The 17,265-nt window shown below is 40.9% G+C and overlaps 1 protein-coding gene across 6 annotated transcripts in view; it reads right to left on the bottom strand.

Moving 5' to 3' along the window:
* The window catches only part of LRBA (LPS responsive beige-like anchor protein), a 315,739-nt gene that overhangs the window by 50,699 nt on the left and 247,775 nt on the right, over window positions 1-17,265 (bottom strand). For all 6 annotated transcript variants that reach the window (XM_068165720.1, XM_068165722.1, XM_068165721.1 and 3 more), the window contains one exon: window positions 1,960-2,127. In XM_068165720.1, coding sequence (XP_068021821.1) covers window positions 1,960-2,127 — 168 coding nt within the window. The remainder of the gene's footprint in view (window positions 1-1,959; window positions 2,128-17,265) is intronic.

Raw genomic sequence — 17,265 nt, 5'->3', positions numbered from 1 at the left:
CTGGGAATCTGGTGGAGAAAAGGAGTCATATTTTCTGGCAAGCTGACTGAAGGAGAAAAATAAATCCTGATTGAAGCTGCTCAGCAGTACAGAACGTTAGCACAGGCCCTTAGGGAGGTGGATTAGCAAGCAGGAATAAGGTGAGGCTGTCAAAGGTGCATGATAAATTCATTTAGCACTTAGATACAGAATGATTATGCACACAGATACACAAACAGACCTTGTATTATTTTAATCTCTGCTCATAAGTAAAAACTGGTGAGGATAGTCATTCAATCTCTGCACTGTCAGTATCATACCAAAGCTGACCCTATGTGCCATTCCAAAGGACATGCACACATCTGCAGAACACAAAACTATGCTTTATCTCCCATATCTGAAGGGGGGGCTACAAGAAAGCTGAGGAGGGGCTTTTTACAAGGGCTTGTAGTGATGGGATGAAGGGCAATGACTTTGAGCTGGGAGAGGGGAGATGGAGAGTGAAGATTAGGAAGCATTTCTTTGCAGTTAGGGTGGTGAGACACTGGAACAGGTTGTCCAGGGAGGTTGCAGATGTCCTCTCCTAGGAGGTATTCAAAGTCAGGGTGGACAGGGCCTTGAGCAAACTGGTCTAGTGGGAGGTGTCCCTGCCCATGGCAGGGGGGTTAGAACTAGATGATCTTTAAGGTCCCTTCCAACCTAAACCATTCCATGATTCTATGAACCATTTTGAGCTCAAAGTGGACCAAGCTGCAGTCTGCAGACTGATGGAAACCCACAGAATAATAACACCCAGCCATCATTCTGGGTACTTTAGGCCAGTCCTTGTGCACCCCTACATGCCCTGTGTACCCACAAGCCATTCTGCTACACACCACAAACCAACTACAATCCACAGTGATGCTGTGATGTGATTCACTACAGAGGCTGTCAAGGTGCCAAGTCAGATGGCAAATATGTAATGAAAACAGTATTAATTAGAACAGTAACTGCTTACTTTCAATAAGGAATAAATAACAAATTCTTCAATTAGGAATAGCCTACAATTCCACAGTGAATCTCAGACTCAGTATTTGTAAGCAGAAATGTCTTCAATCTTGTTTTCATGCAGTTCACATATATTCCCTGCTGCTAATCACCTAACCACCTTTCACATCAATTCTTGGTTGCATTCATATTACTTTGTTCTCAGGGACTCAAAATACTCAAGAATAAAATATCAGAGTTCCGATTATTCTAGAATTAAATAGCTGCAGCTACACTGATACCAATGTATTGCCTGAACAAAGGATGTAAAAAAGATTCAAAATCTGGTTTAATCACCCACCTCACCCTGCCCTTTATTTATTTTTTAAACAGCTGTTTGGAAGGAGCCTTTAAGCCCACAGTATCCTAAGGGATACTTCAGCAAATAGATTTCGCTGAGTGGTACTGGGTCTGAGGGAGGCTATGATCACTACAACATTAAAATATTTACTTTTGGATACAGAAAACGCAGAACAAATCATTACTAGTTTTCCAAGAAGCCAACTGAAAACAATGCAAGCTACAGAACTGTGGTGTTTGGTAGGCAGTCCTGTGCAAGACTGCATTAAAAGAGAATTGATGTAACTGTAGAAGTGGAAGCCAGTCATGGGTGCTCACTGCCTTCTGCCATTACAACCCAGCATCAGTGAACAGAATGCCTGCCCTCAGCAGCTGAAGCCATCCCCTGAGCCTTTGTGTTTGTACTGGTGTCCAGTCTGTGCTGATCCAGGTGCACCAAGTTTCAGAACAACTCCCAGGCCTGCTCTCTTAATTTTGCACGCTTTGACAACTGGCTCAGGTGGCTTGCATTTGCCTGGCCTGTAGCCACACCCCAGGAGAACACCACGATGTGAATGTTCACCAGCAGCCTGCAGCAAGGCATAATCTTTGTGCTTCTGACGCCACAGCGGCTGACAAAGATTTTCCTTTCCTTTATTTAAAGTGCAAACTTACCTCTCTCAATATAGGATCTGTTATTGAACTCAAATTAACAGCTCCTTCGTAAGTCAAATAGTAGAATACATTCAGGGACCTAACAGCCTCTGGGCCTTGCTGTTTGTAGCCAAAAATCAGATCAATCCACTGGTGAAGCTGGCAGGATACAAATTCACTCTCCAATGCCTGCAAGAAAAAAGCACACACAAAATACATAAAGTTGAGTTTGTCAGAGAGTCATGGTTTAGTGGTAACAGAAGCATTTTTTGTACAGTGTAACAAAGTCTCTTAGCAAGTCTAAATACAAAATTGAGAACAATATTTTAGACATTTATCAAAAAACACACCACCAAAAGCGGCCCTGTGACAGACACCAGCCTCACGCCCTGCTCCCCACTGACCGGAGGCCTTGCTCTTTAACCTCTAATAGTGGGAATGAGGAGAAGAGCAGTAAGGGGAAAGCACTGACGCCTTCATGGAGAGCCAGGGCACAGTCTTACGAACTCTCAAGATGAAACTGTGCCCTTCTGTGTGATGTGCACTGTGAACAGGAACAGCAATCATCTGATTCTGACAGAGAGGGGATAGATGGACTTGGGAAAGATGAACTGATGAGCAATGTTACGGTACTAATTATTCAGCATGCTGGAATGCTTTTAGGCATTCCTTGTGTAAAGCTCTTGCACAAACCTGTACAGAACCAGTCCAACACTCAATGAAGCCACTTCTCTGAAGATGTTACCCAGTTGCAACCCAGCCCCCAAGACAAAAGCATCCAAACAGGAATGACTCTTGCCATAACCATATAAGACACAGCACAAAGGTATTACAAGATAGATTTTTAAATCATTGCCATCTAAAGAGTGAGTTCATCTAGAACAAACCAATACCAGGATTTGCATTCCCAGGTTTATACAGAGGATTCAGGATGTTTCTTATTTGAAGGATTGAATGAAGACGTAACCAAGACTGATACTCTCTTCACCTAATGGAAAGAACGACATCTTCCTCTTCAAGGAAATTTCCAACTTTGAGCAGAGGAAGTTAAAATCAGTCTGAAAAGCAGGCAATCACTCTGCAGTTTGCACACAAGGATGGTGGGTTCGTTCCATTAACCCATGTCTGCAAACAACATTTAAATTGACACATAAACCCAGCAATTGTCTTAATTTGTGTGGTGCACTCCACACAAAAGCCCTAAATATGTTCAAATTAGAGCAAGCTGCTTGATTGTCACTGCAGCCTCATGTCATATTAATGCATGACAAACATTAAACCATACACTTAAATGGCAATTTATATCATTTAGATGTTTACTGCCACACTAGATCATCACTCACTTAAATGTGACTTTCTGACAGCTAATTTCAGTTAATTTTCCTCGATTCACTTAATTAGAACTTTCAATCAAAGAAAGACCTGCACATATCTTCCACATTGGATCATTCTTTTTTTTATTATTATTTTTATTAGGATTCCCAGCTCCTGAATGGCTGAAAGCATTCCCCAGAATGAATTACCACACAGCACAGTATCTCTTTGGATAATCACACAGAAATGCCTTACAACATCCATGCTAGGGCAGGATTTTTTCTTTCTTTCTTTCCACCCCCCCCTTTTTTTTTCTCAATTAAATTAAAACCCCCAAACCAAACATTTAGACACAGACATGCAATTAAAACTATAAAAAACCACAAGCAGGCCAATTAAAAATTAATGATTTCAAAATTGTTTAATAAGGTAAAACCAGTCAGGAGTCTCAGGAGTGTCCATAACACTACAATGTGCAGCCATAAAATTCTACAGGGCTCAGCAACTGACAATGATAGGAATTAATTTTCTTGATAACCTGCTAAATATATATATATACACACATATATATTTAATTAACCCTAGAATACACCCACTGCTATCATGATAACTGCTAAGTGTCCTGAAAAACAGCATTAGGAACTTGTGATTTTGGCTTTTGTGTGTATATGCACACACACACACTTAGGATCTGAAGAAGTTGCTCCTGTTTTCCTTCTCTTCAAAAGCCAGGCTCGTAAAGGGTCACACTGCTCTCACAACGCGTTTGGAAATTAATAACTCAAGGAATCTCACTCTGCAATCTCAGATTAACAAATACATAAAGCCACCTTTTTCTTAAAGCAAAACTAAGATACTTTGAATTGTCATGGAATGGTTGAGAGCCATCCTGAACTGACTTCTCTTTTTTCAAGTTTAAAATGCTTTGACACTTGTAATTTTAACAGATCCTAAAGTAGATTTTAGTTTTTGTCTTCCACATGAGGCCTTTTTCAGTCTTTTATTCTTACTTGCCAAATCACAAATAAAAGGGCTACACAAAAAAATGGTCTACAGTCAGCATGAATACCTAGGACCCTGAAGGACAGAGCAAACACAGCACACAAATTCAGAGGCTAAGTAAACTGCCTGTCATTTCAGGGTCACTGCTGAGCTCTTGGTTGGAGGGAAGCGCTTATATTATGGCACAGTCATCAGAGGAACAATAGCAAATGGTCTATATAATGATTAAAAAATGAAGGAGGCTTTCAATAAATACACCATAATGTCTGATGGACTCCACAGCCATGCTGCTATATATTATTTACATATGGGTACTCCTTAAAACAAAAGTGAAAAAGTCCCAACTGGCATAACTATCCAGTTTTTAAAAGGAGAGTATTGAAAACCAAAATGTTAGCATTTACCTCTTGCAGAACTAAACCATGGGCATCAAACACTAAGCATTTAGGATTAGCTAAGCAGCTAGGACAGCCAGTGCTCATTAGGGCTCAAGTTAAATATGGCAGGCAGCACAGGACACTGACAGCCTTCCCATGCTGCTCTTAAAGCAAACCAATCAATCATTAGTGCTCCCCATAGCAGACCAAGTGCATCATTTACCTTGTGCCCCGAGGAGAAGGGGCAAACCAAGGAAATCCTCTGAAATGTCCAGCATAGTACAGTAATACTCAATCCTATTGAGTTATTGTAAAATAAATCAGTGACTAATGTCCAATTGTTAAAGGATCAAACAAGAGCATGAAGAGAGCGTCACGTGGAGCCACACACAGATTGTCAGTTCTGTCCACGGGGACTCATATTAACTTTGACAAACTGTCTTGGGGCTGATATCTGTTTCTTTAATGAGATCTATTAGGCAGAGACTAAAACACTTGAGATATGCAAAAAAGTACAGTATACAGATGTCAAACACAAACACCTATTAGTAACTTCCATTTCTCCGTTCCCAAGGCAGAAAGGCTTCAGACATCAACAAACTGAAGCTTCGATCTTACAAGCAAATTGGAGTTTATGGAGAAATATTTTCCAAAGGCAGAATCTTACATCACTACATAATGTGCAATCCAATCTACTTCTTCATGCCTCTGAAACTCATTATTTCATGTGCATCTCTTCCTGCCCTGTTTTCTGAGAGGAATAAACAGAGAATAGGTTCCTGCTAGCAGCTAAGGAGAATAATTATCAGTCTCAAATTGATACAAACGGTTTGGTAAAACGTGGTTGGAGTGACAAAAGCCATAGAACTGGCAGGTTTAGGAAGAGCCTTCTTTTTTCCAGGATAAATACTCTATCCATTCATTACTATGTATCTCCCCAAACAAAATTATACCCTTGGAATCAAGATTTGTATCTTTCAAGTGACTACCACTGGCTTTTGCCCTCTACTTTTCTTTCTGGTTTAGGTGATGTAATGACATGTAATGGATGAAATTATGTCCATTAAAAATGAATATATACTGTGCCTGAGACTGGGATTAGGTGGAAATTCTTCACCATGAGGTTGGTGAGACACTGGAATAAGTTTCTCAGAGAAGCTGTGGAGTCTTCAAGCCTGGAAGTGTCCACGGCCAGGCTGGATGGGGCCCTGAGCAAGCTGATGTAGCAGATGTCCAGGCCCATTTAAGGTCCCTTCCAACCCAAACCACTCTTATTTTATGGTCCAATGCTGAAATGAAAAGATAACTGTATTTCTTTTCACCAGCATAGGTATTTATTCGTAATCAAGCTACCCAGAAAGAGCCCACAGACTTGCTTGCCTTATTCCTATGCTGATGAAAGCAAAGCCATCTTGAAGCACAGCACAAAGCATGTAACTCTTGTTTGAAAGGCAGACAAGAAGTACAACCTATACAAAATGTGGTTTATGTACTTAGAAGCAGAAACCTTCATGATAAACCAAAACTGCTTCTCATATATGAATAATCTTTCTCCTTCAGTCAACTAAAGAAACCCAAAAGCCCCAGAAACATACTACAGCAGCAACTAAGAAATTACAAATCTCAACTACAAACGCCTACTAACCTTCATGAGCTTAAGTGTTTTAATCTGTCTTTGGAGTGAGGAATTTCCTTTGAAACACTTCAAATAATTGAGTGTTGGGGTTTTTTTTAACCTTCTATTTGAAATATATTTCTGCAGAGATAAAATGAAGACTTGACACTTTCTTAGGACAGACACTATTTTGACACGAGACGTCCCCTTCTTGCCTATGACAAAGCAGGCACACAACTGAAGCAGCAGGTAATGACTTTAAACATGCTCTGTGTGGAAGCATGTGCACACATGTAGACTTAAAACAAAAGCCACCAACCCCACCAAAGGCAAACAACTGGACTCATGTTTGCGTGTGCAGGCTCTCAGGCACACGCTGGTAATGCTGCCGTCCCGCTGATATACGAGCTCTGCAAGTTACAATGAATAAGGCCGCTTTTTTCAGCCTAATTAGAACTGTTTCAAATTTTCCTGCTAAATATATGATAGAAAGGCCTTTCAACTTTTTTTTTTTTTTGGTATTATTATTCTAGAGTTTCTTTCCACATCAACCTTGTTCCAATCAAAATATGTTTTGAATTAAATTATTTTGATTCAATATGTGGATCACATTTCACTTCTAAGATTTAAAGTCCAAAAAGGAAAAGTTTAGGCTGTTCAAACAAAGCAAAAGCAGCCACTTTGTGGAAAGCTATTCACATTTACCAAGACTGACAAATTGTTTGTGTGCACCATTAGGTCTAGTTTCTGCAATAGTTGCCAGATTTCCTGTCCTCCTAATAACACATTAACTCTTGAAGTGCTGGCTTTATCTTTCAAGGTTTCTCAGTAACCACTAGTGTTTAAATTTCCAAACACACTTTGACCAGCAACACTATTTGATCACATGGGTGGGCATCTGAGAGGGAAAACAAGGACAAAAAGCTGTCAGAAATATCTAGAGCCTGCCCTGAAGATATCAGTAGGAGAAGGAGGAAGAAGATAGCAGACAGGAGAAAGCTCTGAGCTCTCCGTGAGGTAAGACGAATTCCAGAATTATTAAGCCTGCATTGAAACTGTTCAGAGGAGTGGTGGTTTCTAACTTGCTAAGTAACCATTCCAAGCAAACAGCATACCAGGAATGGTCACTTCCTAACGGTTTGATTTCTTCTCAGACAGTAGCAGAAAAGATAGAGAAGAATTGTGAGAGCAACAACAACAACAAAGTGATTAGGAGCTCTTTATATTAAATTCCACTCCATGAAAAGTAACATATAGAAGCTCTAATTAATTGCAGTTGTGGAATCACACAAATGGCATAACTGTGATAATGCTGATGTATGTGGCTTGCATTTGTCCTTCCCCGGAGACAAGCAAAAAATCTAACCACAACCGGTCAGGTCATAACCATTTATTACTACAAATATGTCCAAAAGCAAGTATTTATAACACCAGGAGGTGTTGCTGATTTCTCCACCATTCCCACCTCCCCCCACCCAGTCACTGCATTTTTGCCCTTGTTTAAAATGTCTGCTGTGTTTTTAGGGGATTCTCTCCTCCAGAAGAGTCAACCACATCCCGAGGCCAAGGCGGTGAAAGAAAATTCCTTTTGAAAATCCTCACACACCACACCAGAAGGAGGCAGGAAGCTCCCTCCTCCCTGAAATTCAGCAATTCCTCTCCTAGTTCCTCCAGCACTTGTTTGCATGAAGACTGACAGCAAAGATCTGGAACCTATTACCCATGGAAGCACAGGCTGTTAACCACACAGCTGACAGCTGGCTCAGTCAAATTAGTTTAAGTGAAGTTTTGTGTTTAAAAATACCCAAAACAAACAAAACCCAAACCAACACAACACCAAACAGCAAAACCCCACAAGATAGGGCTGTTTCACAATCACTGCTGTGTACTAGTGAAGGTGACGAGCTAGGAAGATGTGCAATTGTGCCAGCACCCTGTGCTTCCAAGCTAACCTATCTTTCCTCTCAGAAGGTTAAGGCAAGTATACAGCTCCTAGCACTTAGCTAACTTGCACACCTCAAGCCTAAGGATGTCAGCATGGCATGTCCTTGAGCCTTGTCAACATGATCACAGTTGCTTCCCAGTGTCAAGTATTGGCCAAAGACAAACTGAACGGTCAGAGCACTACACACTTCAGAAAGGGCATTCGTCATGGTAAACAGCAGCTCACTTTTTCATGTTACAGATTCTTTCTTCTTAAGAGAGAGGTGTAAAACACGTGCTACAAAACTTCAAACCATGTAAAATTTGCTTGCCTATGAGGTTGAACAAGCTTTGTCACTGAATCTAGGAGAAGGCCAAGCTCTGGAATCCAGGCAAGTGTTATGATTAGAGGACATTGCCCCAGTGGTGAGATTTTGGAAGACACAGCTAGCCTAACTGTCATGTAACATATGGTGAAACTTAGTGACTACAGTGAAGGGCACCAAGTTCAGAAAATGGGTCAAACATCAACCTGCACAATCAAAAGAAAAAGGTTTATGTGAACACAGACAAAACTACACTCAAAACAGCTTTCATGTTAAGTATTGGGCTGAGTCCTACCATCCCATTTAATCCTCAAATTAACGTTTAAGCCTGCGCCTAATGTCTGGTTAATGACAGCACAATATGCTTCAGACTAGGAGAAACTGGTGATTGTTTTTTTAATGTATTTCACATCTACACTGCTTGCACATTTCTTCCATCTGATTTGCTCCGTAAGGCCTAAAAGTCAACTGTTGCTTTATTTCTGCACTCTGTTTCAACAGCTTGCAGCATTTATGCTGTGCTTTGATGTGTCAGTTGTATATGCGATTCACAAGAGCTGCAATGATCAACAAGTATTAGTATGCATGTAAGAGGAGACAGAAATGGCTGTAAACACATGGTCTCCAAATCACTGCAAACAGCACAAGCAAACATCTTAGAAGCCTTGTAGAGACTAATCTAATTTGTCTTTGAAGGCAGTTCTGGGGAAAAAGAAAAAAAAGTTCTAGAAAAATTTGTTTAAGATTAGGAAATGGCATGACAAAAGGTCAAGATTTAAAACACAGTTTAGATGCAAGCCAAGCAGACAACTCGTTTCAATCTTGTCATTTGACTTGTCTGCTAATTCACAGAAGAGGAAACATTCAAGACCTTTTGGAGAACAGAGCAGGAGATTTACAAAAGCAATCAGGGTACCAGCTCTGAATAAATCACAGTAAGCAAACCAGCAAACAGCAGTGTACCAGCAATGTGTAACCCACGGGGGGCTAACACACATAGGTAAGGACAAGATTGGCTTCCTTGGGATGATTATGAACAGCAAAGCCCTGATCTGTTATAGAGACACTGAGCAGTTGCTTGGGATGGCAGTACAAGGTACCTTTGGCAAGGACTTCAGACCTTGAACCGGAATGGCAGTGGAGAATCACTATTTAAGAGTGACAGAGAAAGGAGAATTTGTGCAACGAAGACAATGTCAGCTTCTCCAGTCAGCATTTCAGAAAAAAACCCAAACAAAACCAAAATACCAACAACAAAAACAAAACACCAAACCAAAGTGCCAGATTTGTGGAAGATGCAACATGAAAAGCTCTTTGCAAAACACAGCAGGTTCTCATTTAATATCTTCTTCAGGAGTATTTGCCAAGCAAGCTACCAGGAAGTCTAGATCCAGACAAGCTGGTGCTCAGTGCGGCTCAGCTTCTATGGAATACCCTAGGACAGTCTGCTGATTACGGGGGACATTGCTCAGGTCTTGTCTATTTGTCATGCTCCATCCCAGTGGATGCCCTGAGCTCTCCTCCTGCTCTGTGGGAACAGCTTCGCTAGTGCTGGAATTTATAACAGCACAAAGAGCTCTTAGGAGTCAGGTTCAATGCTTGGAAGAAAATGACATAAAAACAGATTTTATTTGTAAATTACTTCCTAAAATGTGCACTGTAGAAAATCCCAAATCTCTCTTTCTTCGTTCGTGAGAATCGATCATGTTGAGCTTTGTTTTGCTTATAATGCTTTCTCGTAGGTAGTTCAATTGCTTCTAGATTTTTCTTCCCGTCTTCCACCTAAGCTGCTTCAAATTTGCACTGTGACAGCTGTACACAGAAAGACAAGTGATATATTGAGTATACTGAACACAGTCAGGAAACCAAGGTGTAAACACCTCCAAGTGCAACAGACATTCTGTAGCCAGCTGAGAGCAAACTTTTTGTAACCTTTATATTACTCTGCCATGAACCGTGTTAGTGGGAAGGGCACTGGAGATGGATACTGTTCATAGTCAGAGTTTATATGTTGAGTATTTATATATGGTCAGTTACTAGTATTTCAATGAATTACATTTTCCCAGTTAGAGGCTAAATAAGATGCCAGAAAACCCTAGAATCTCCTCTTAGATCAGCAACCTCATTTTTTTTTTCTTCCTAGAAGGTGGCCTTTAAAAAGTAACATTTAGGGGAGAAAAATAATAAATACTGCAATAAAGCAATATTTAACTCCCATCTTCCACATAACCATTTAATGCAAAGAATGAGCTCCCACAGACAGCTCCTGCTCTTTACAATGCAAACAAGTAAGCAACTTTCTGTGATATTATTTCTCATAATGGAAAATGACTGAGTTGTGGGGTTTTTAAATAGCAAAACCCAAACGAAACCCAAACAAACCCACAATGTTATGCAGTATTTTAAAGCAGCAATAACCAAATGTCAAGGTTTCAATTCAATAACATTCTAATGAACCTGGTCTGATGAGAGTTAACAGGGACAGAGGAGCTCTTTAAAACATTAAAGTACAATGTGCAAGCTTTCTTACCCAGAGCACTACAAGCACAAGGACACTATCAAGTCCTTGCCTCAGTGTCCAGAACCCTAACAGACGGATGGTACTCAGCAAAGCCCAGGATCCCCAGCTCCTCACCAGCACAGCCACACATCAGAGCACTAACTGCAACTGGTTTGAACACCTAGTTCAAGGTGGATAATCTAAGCCTGAAGTTCACCTTACAGGAGAGCAGAAAGGAAATGAACACTGTGTTCAGCCTGGTAGGTCTGTACTTTAATTCTACCCTACATTTCTGAGGATAAGCTGCTGCTTTCTTTTTAATGCTAGGTATATGCTAAACTAGGGATATGCTTTTTTGCCGCGGCGGTAAAAAGTTGTATTTGGAAGTAAAGACGAGAAAGGCAAAGAAAATAAAACCGTGCTTCAGACTTGGAATGGGCCGGGTGCAGAGGTAGAGCCAGGGCCCAGGCTCACCTCTCGCTCAGCCGCCGGCTGGCAGCCCCGAGGGCCAGGCAGAGCCCGAGCCGGCAGAGCCCGCGGCCGGGCAGAGCGGCGCGGAGCCGCAGCCGATCGGCGCCGGGGGCTGCGGCGGGCGAGCGCTGCACGGATTCGCTCTCACAAGCTACCCCAGCCCTCCTGTGGGCAACACTCCACACCCCCACACCCAATTTCTGCGGAGCGGGAAAGCGCCGGAGCTTCCCCGGCATGATGCACCCCGGACGCGTTCGCAAAGCCACGCCGCGGGCCAGCCTCTCCCCTGTCTGCGCAAGCAAAAGGCCAGCAGCAAGGCAAGGGTTAAGCGGCGCTGGAGCAGGGGAGGGGGCGGCGGTGGGGCACAGGGAGTTAATCAGGCAGCGTATCCAGAGCCAGGCTTGGAGAGGCCTCGCTAATGAGCCTCAAGTACCCTGCCGTGGCTTTCAAACCTAACTGGCTTCAAACGATGCCACCCCGTGACAGAGTACTGCTGGCCATACGAAGAGGGTGATTAGAATAAATGACTGGAGTAATTAACTCTGATTGGAAACCACCTGACTGGAAAGAGATGCTAGGAGCTGTTTAGCCGATGGTCTTCTGGTAGAAAAAAGGAAGCTTTCCTTTACTGCAGTGTTTGTATGTGCTAAAAGAACTCTTCCTTTCAAATAGGTATGTGGTGGCACTAATGAAAAGCAGCTTTCATTCAAGGGCCTCCCCATTCATCCTGAAAGGGCCAGAAAAGAAAAGGTTCAAAGTAGAACTAATTTACTTCATCCAAGCCCCACTTTAAGGAGCCTGTAGTTTGTCTTACACCACAAGAAGATAGTGGGTTTAAAAAAATAAATAAATAAATAAAAAAGGATGAGCTTTTCATAGGAAGTTGAAACATTTTAAAGACACCTGCAAATCGGTTTGACATCGTTTGCAAAATGCAAGTATTAAGGCCTTCACCAAGAAATCAAATCTTTGCATTTTCTATTGTTCGTGGTCATGTTGCCAGTTTTCCCCCTTGTAATGGGAACTTCATTCTTTGTGCTATGGAACACAGCAATAATTTTCCTTTTTTGTTGTTGTTAACAGCGTTGGCAATCTCCAGCAGCCCTGAGGCAAGGCAGCATATTTCCCGCACATCAGCTTTCTCTGCCCCGCTATCTTGCCACTTGATTTTGCAAAGCAGAGTTACAAAGAGTGAGGGCATTACTACCTGCTGTTTTACAAGCAATCAGCGATTCATTGTACCCGTGTTGTCCTGTACCTGCTGAGTAAACGCTTTAAAAAAGTTCCACTAACTGCCCAGTAACAACTACAGTATGGTAGCAAAAGCAATTCACCAAATGTTTATACTGAGCCTCTGATTTATTTGACAGATTTACACCTCCAAGACATGATATAATTAAATGTTTTGACAATGAAACAAAAATTGTGTAAGTTAGAAAGTCGTTAAAGGTGTACAGTATATAAAATTCAAATGTAGTGTAGCTATAAAAGATTTCTGAAATGCTCCTATAAAACAGAGGCGATGTAGTGAACTTCTAAAGAGTGATTTTTTGATTGGGAGACTTTCTGCTACTGTATTGAACCATTATATATCTAAATAAAAATCCCAGTGTTATCACTGTGTGAATGCAGTTGCTGAAGACCAAAAGTGTAACTCTACGTTACTTGAGAAAGGCAGGCAGATCACAGAATCACAGAACTGCTTTGGTTGGAAAAGACCTCTAAGGTCATCAAGTCCAACCGTCAGTCAAGACTGAAGCAAAAATTGCTGACCTAAAATATTAAGATACCAAATTAAAATAATAAGCAGTACTTTAATCTATTGTGTCAATTGTTGTTATTTTGATTGTTTCAAAATATAAATCAGCATCTGCTACGATGGCTTAGGGGTCAACTAACACAAGCTATGTTAATCCTGCCCCTCCAAGGCACGCTGGTTCAAGCCTCAGACAACCCTTTGTGCCGGCACAGACCGGGAGCGGCAACTGGCACTTTCTATCACAGAGAAGAGGGCACGCAATCTGCAAGGAATGCTGAAAATGGGGTTCAGCAGGAGAAAAACTAGCTGGTGACCATGTCTGTGTTCACAGGGTGACCAAGGGGAACTGGGGGGATCCCTGCTGATGCTCAAAATGGAAACAAGCATGTTAAAAATCAAATTTTAAAATGGAAACAAATGCCTGTAAACGATGGGAGCCCACTCTGAGGTCAGTTCAGATCTTTAAACTGCAGTTTCATTATCATTTTTGGTAGTGTGTGTATAAAATGTGAGCTTGTTGCTAGACTTAAAAGCTAATTGTTTAAATAATGTATAATTATATAACCATTATTTAAACATTAAAGCCTTTAAGCAGCTATGTGAAAACATTTAGAATCAACTTTGTAATGCAGCTGAAGAGCACTGTTGTTCTAAAGGAAACTGTAATCCAGCAAAAGGTAACAATGACCAGTTGTTTATAAAACCCACTGAAATGTTTGGGAACTAGCTCACATTCTCATGCTGTGTTTATGTTTCCATTTATCATCCTTCTTGAGAAGATAGCTCCAAAGGAAAAAAGACTGGGGAACAAAATTTTGTTTAAATTACACATGCAGACGTCAGGTAATTTAACAAATCGAGACAAAAAAGGGATGTCTGTGTATAGCTAAAATCATTATTGCCTTAAATCATTTTCTCCTCTCTCTGAGGGACCCATCCTTGCAGTGTGGCTTACATTTATTTTTGTAGATTTGGCTCTGCCAAGAACTTCTAGCTCACAAGTGAGGAAAAGGAACCAGGAACACAATCAGAATGTAAGAGTATACTGTGAGTAAATGTTTCTGCAGGACTGTTAATCAAAGAACAGACTCAATCTTTGCTTTAAACCTGTATCAGTGACTGGCTCTCACTGTCCTCACTCTTGTTTTCCACTCTGCTGTACCACAATATAATATTAGTCTCACAGAAAACAAATTGATGGCAAGGGGAGAATTTCAGGACTGGCAGAGCAGGCCAACAAAAATCAGTTGCTTATCACACTGGTAATTAGGAGGATTATACAGCTTGGTTACTTAGACCTGTGGTGGGCTGTGTTTCTGAACAGAAGTATTCTCTCCCCCTCCCCCCCCCCCATAAATTACTGAAGCCACACACTTGTCCATAATGACAGATGTGATGAATACGGAGTTTGTTTTCTCTCACACCTTTGCTGAAGAAGATTCAGGAAGTTACCATTTTGTCTAATCAAATCTTTGATTTTCACTAGATTCATTTACCTGTCTGCCCTCCAGCCACCATGGAGTTTGAAGGAAACAATTAAAAAACCTGTGAGAATCAAAGCAGAAATAGCTGGAGTGCTCCCTGGGAAGAACTTTACCTTAGTCTTATTCTCTGCTTCATTATAACTTCAAGAAGTACCTGGGATAACCACAAACAGTCACATCTGAGAATTACTATCTTGGGGGGTGACAATCTGACAGGAGAATTCTTTCCACACAGGGATTAGACATGGTATGCTTGTTTACTACAAAATAATCCAAAGTCAAATTAATTTCCCTTGCCGGTCCTGTAGTGTTATTGCTGTATTTAATTCGGGCAGTGGCGCAGAGGATGAGTGGTGCTGGCTGAATAGATCAACCTTAATCCAGAATAATTCACATGTTTATTAATGTCGTACTAGCAACCATCTGTTAATCCCTCATCTTAAAATGCCCTCAATTCTCCAAATACTCTTTCTTCCCCCAGGGTGTGGGTAAATTCAAGAGAACTTTATAATTAATCAAACCATCAAAGCAAGCAGCCACGCTACGCAGGTGGATTTTTGTTGTGTTTTGAATTCCCTGATTGTGGTCTGCTGCTCCTCTTAGCACACACACATACCAAATGCAACCTGTTTGGGAGTATCATTCCGTATCAATATAAACCTTGCTATTGCCACACCATCTAAAAATTGGTGTAAACTGCTATAAAACAATTCATAGTAAAGTTTTGGCTTAAAAACACTTTCCTTTCTCTCTCAAAACAAACTTCCATTACAGCAATACTGCAATCTATCCCAGGATCAGCTGACGTGCAAATACACACAGGGAACAATTCCATCTACCTCAGAAATCTCTCAGACAAAGCCAGTATTCGCCACTTGTCCTAACACATACCATCAGCTAGACAATAACATGCACTACCCACAACCTTTTGGGCATGTTGAAAGCGCAGAGGATGAACCACCACAAGCTATATTCAGCATTCCACCTCTTACACAAACTACAAATCCAGTTAAATTTGGTCACACATAGACAAGTGCAGGGCTCTCGAAATGCTGCTGAACTGCTCCTGAAGGAGTCATCAGGGAAACTTGCAGTGACTTTCTGTAACTGCCTTGCCACTGAGATGACAGAATTTGCTCTCTGTATAATGTAACATAACTCATGCCTTAGATACTTGTAAATGAGTTACATTAACCCCGGTTTTGATTGGAGCGTCCACCCGCTCCAGTTTCCTCCCGTGCAGGCAAACAGCAAACTGACCAGTGCCTTTCCACAGGCAAGAAGTGGCTGAGGAAAAGGTTTGTCCATTACTACATTTCAGTATTTTCTGGTTTGTAGTCATCATTTAATTGTGGCAATGTTGATGTTGTTTTATTAATTAAGTATTTTTGGCAGATGTCAACCTCTAAATGGGAACACACAGATCAAACCACCCCAAGCCCTAACTGACAAGGAAACGAAATACTGAAGCGTCATAACCCACAGTGGTAATGGAAATGACAGGCACAGATTCTGCTACCTAAAACCTCCCTCAAGTTATAAAGGATTTAAATAAATCCCCTGTCTGCCCATTAAAACTAGAACACAATCACAACTAAATAGCCACTTTGGAAATTAACAGAATGAATCACAAAAATCGAGGAATTGGTACTCTTACAGTCACAAATGCATGCCTTTCCAAAAGCTCCACTGCGGGGTTTTTTGGTAAGTTCATTTTAGTTTGAGCAAGCTCCCCTCTTCTTTGTTACATATTAAATATACACAGGATGTAGTGAATAATCTAAAACTTCAGTGGCTCCTTTAAAATGTACATTCATCAAAATCTTTACAGGAACTTCTGGCATAACACAGTAGAGACTGACAAAGGCTTTACATATTCATGTCACTCCTCCACTGTCCATACACTAACCAAGACGTTCAGTTTTCTTTTACAAAAATACACCAGGCCACACTATAAAGCTTTAGCAAAGCCCTGCAGAAAATAGGGGAAATGTGCTATGATTTATTAGCCAATTAAATGAATAATTACTGATTTATCTTTCAAATTACACATGAAAAGCCCTATTGCTGTGAGCTGACACGAAAATCTTAGAGTATGATTCTTGGCAATACTGTAAAACTTCACTGAAAATGAAACACACACAGAGAGATAGAGAGGAGGATAGTACAAATGTTTCACCTGCAAAAAAGGAAGTGTATGCACGGTAAAAACCATGATTATCACGACATGATGGGAGTGGAAGTTGGGTGGTTTCATATTTGATACAAATATGTCTGTTTCTGCCCCGAACTGACAGTTAAGGTATTAATAAAACAGTTTCCTGGACATGGGGAGACTAGAAATAATAAATGTAAACATTTATTAAAAATGAATTTGTGTTATTTTTTTTAAGTGTTGCAATTATCTTACTGCTCCTGAAAGATTCTTACAATCAATTTCTGATCATATTTTTAAGTTTTGCAGTTCTCTTATGGGTCCTGAGCCGAGGCTATACATGAGACACTCAGTATCACACTGTGCACAAAAAGGAAAATGAAGGTGCTTGTAGAAAAGGC

Source organism: Melanerpes formicivorus, unplaced genomic scaffold, assembly GCF_026170545.1.
Source record: "Melanerpes formicivorus ecotype bairdi unplaced genomic scaffold, bMelFor1.0.p_v2 SCAF_92, whole genome shotgun sequence".
NCBI lineage: Eukaryota > Metazoa > Chordata > Aves > Piciformes > Picidae > Melanerpes > Melanerpes formicivorus.
This window is presented reverse-complemented; position numbering and strand designations above follow the sequence as displayed.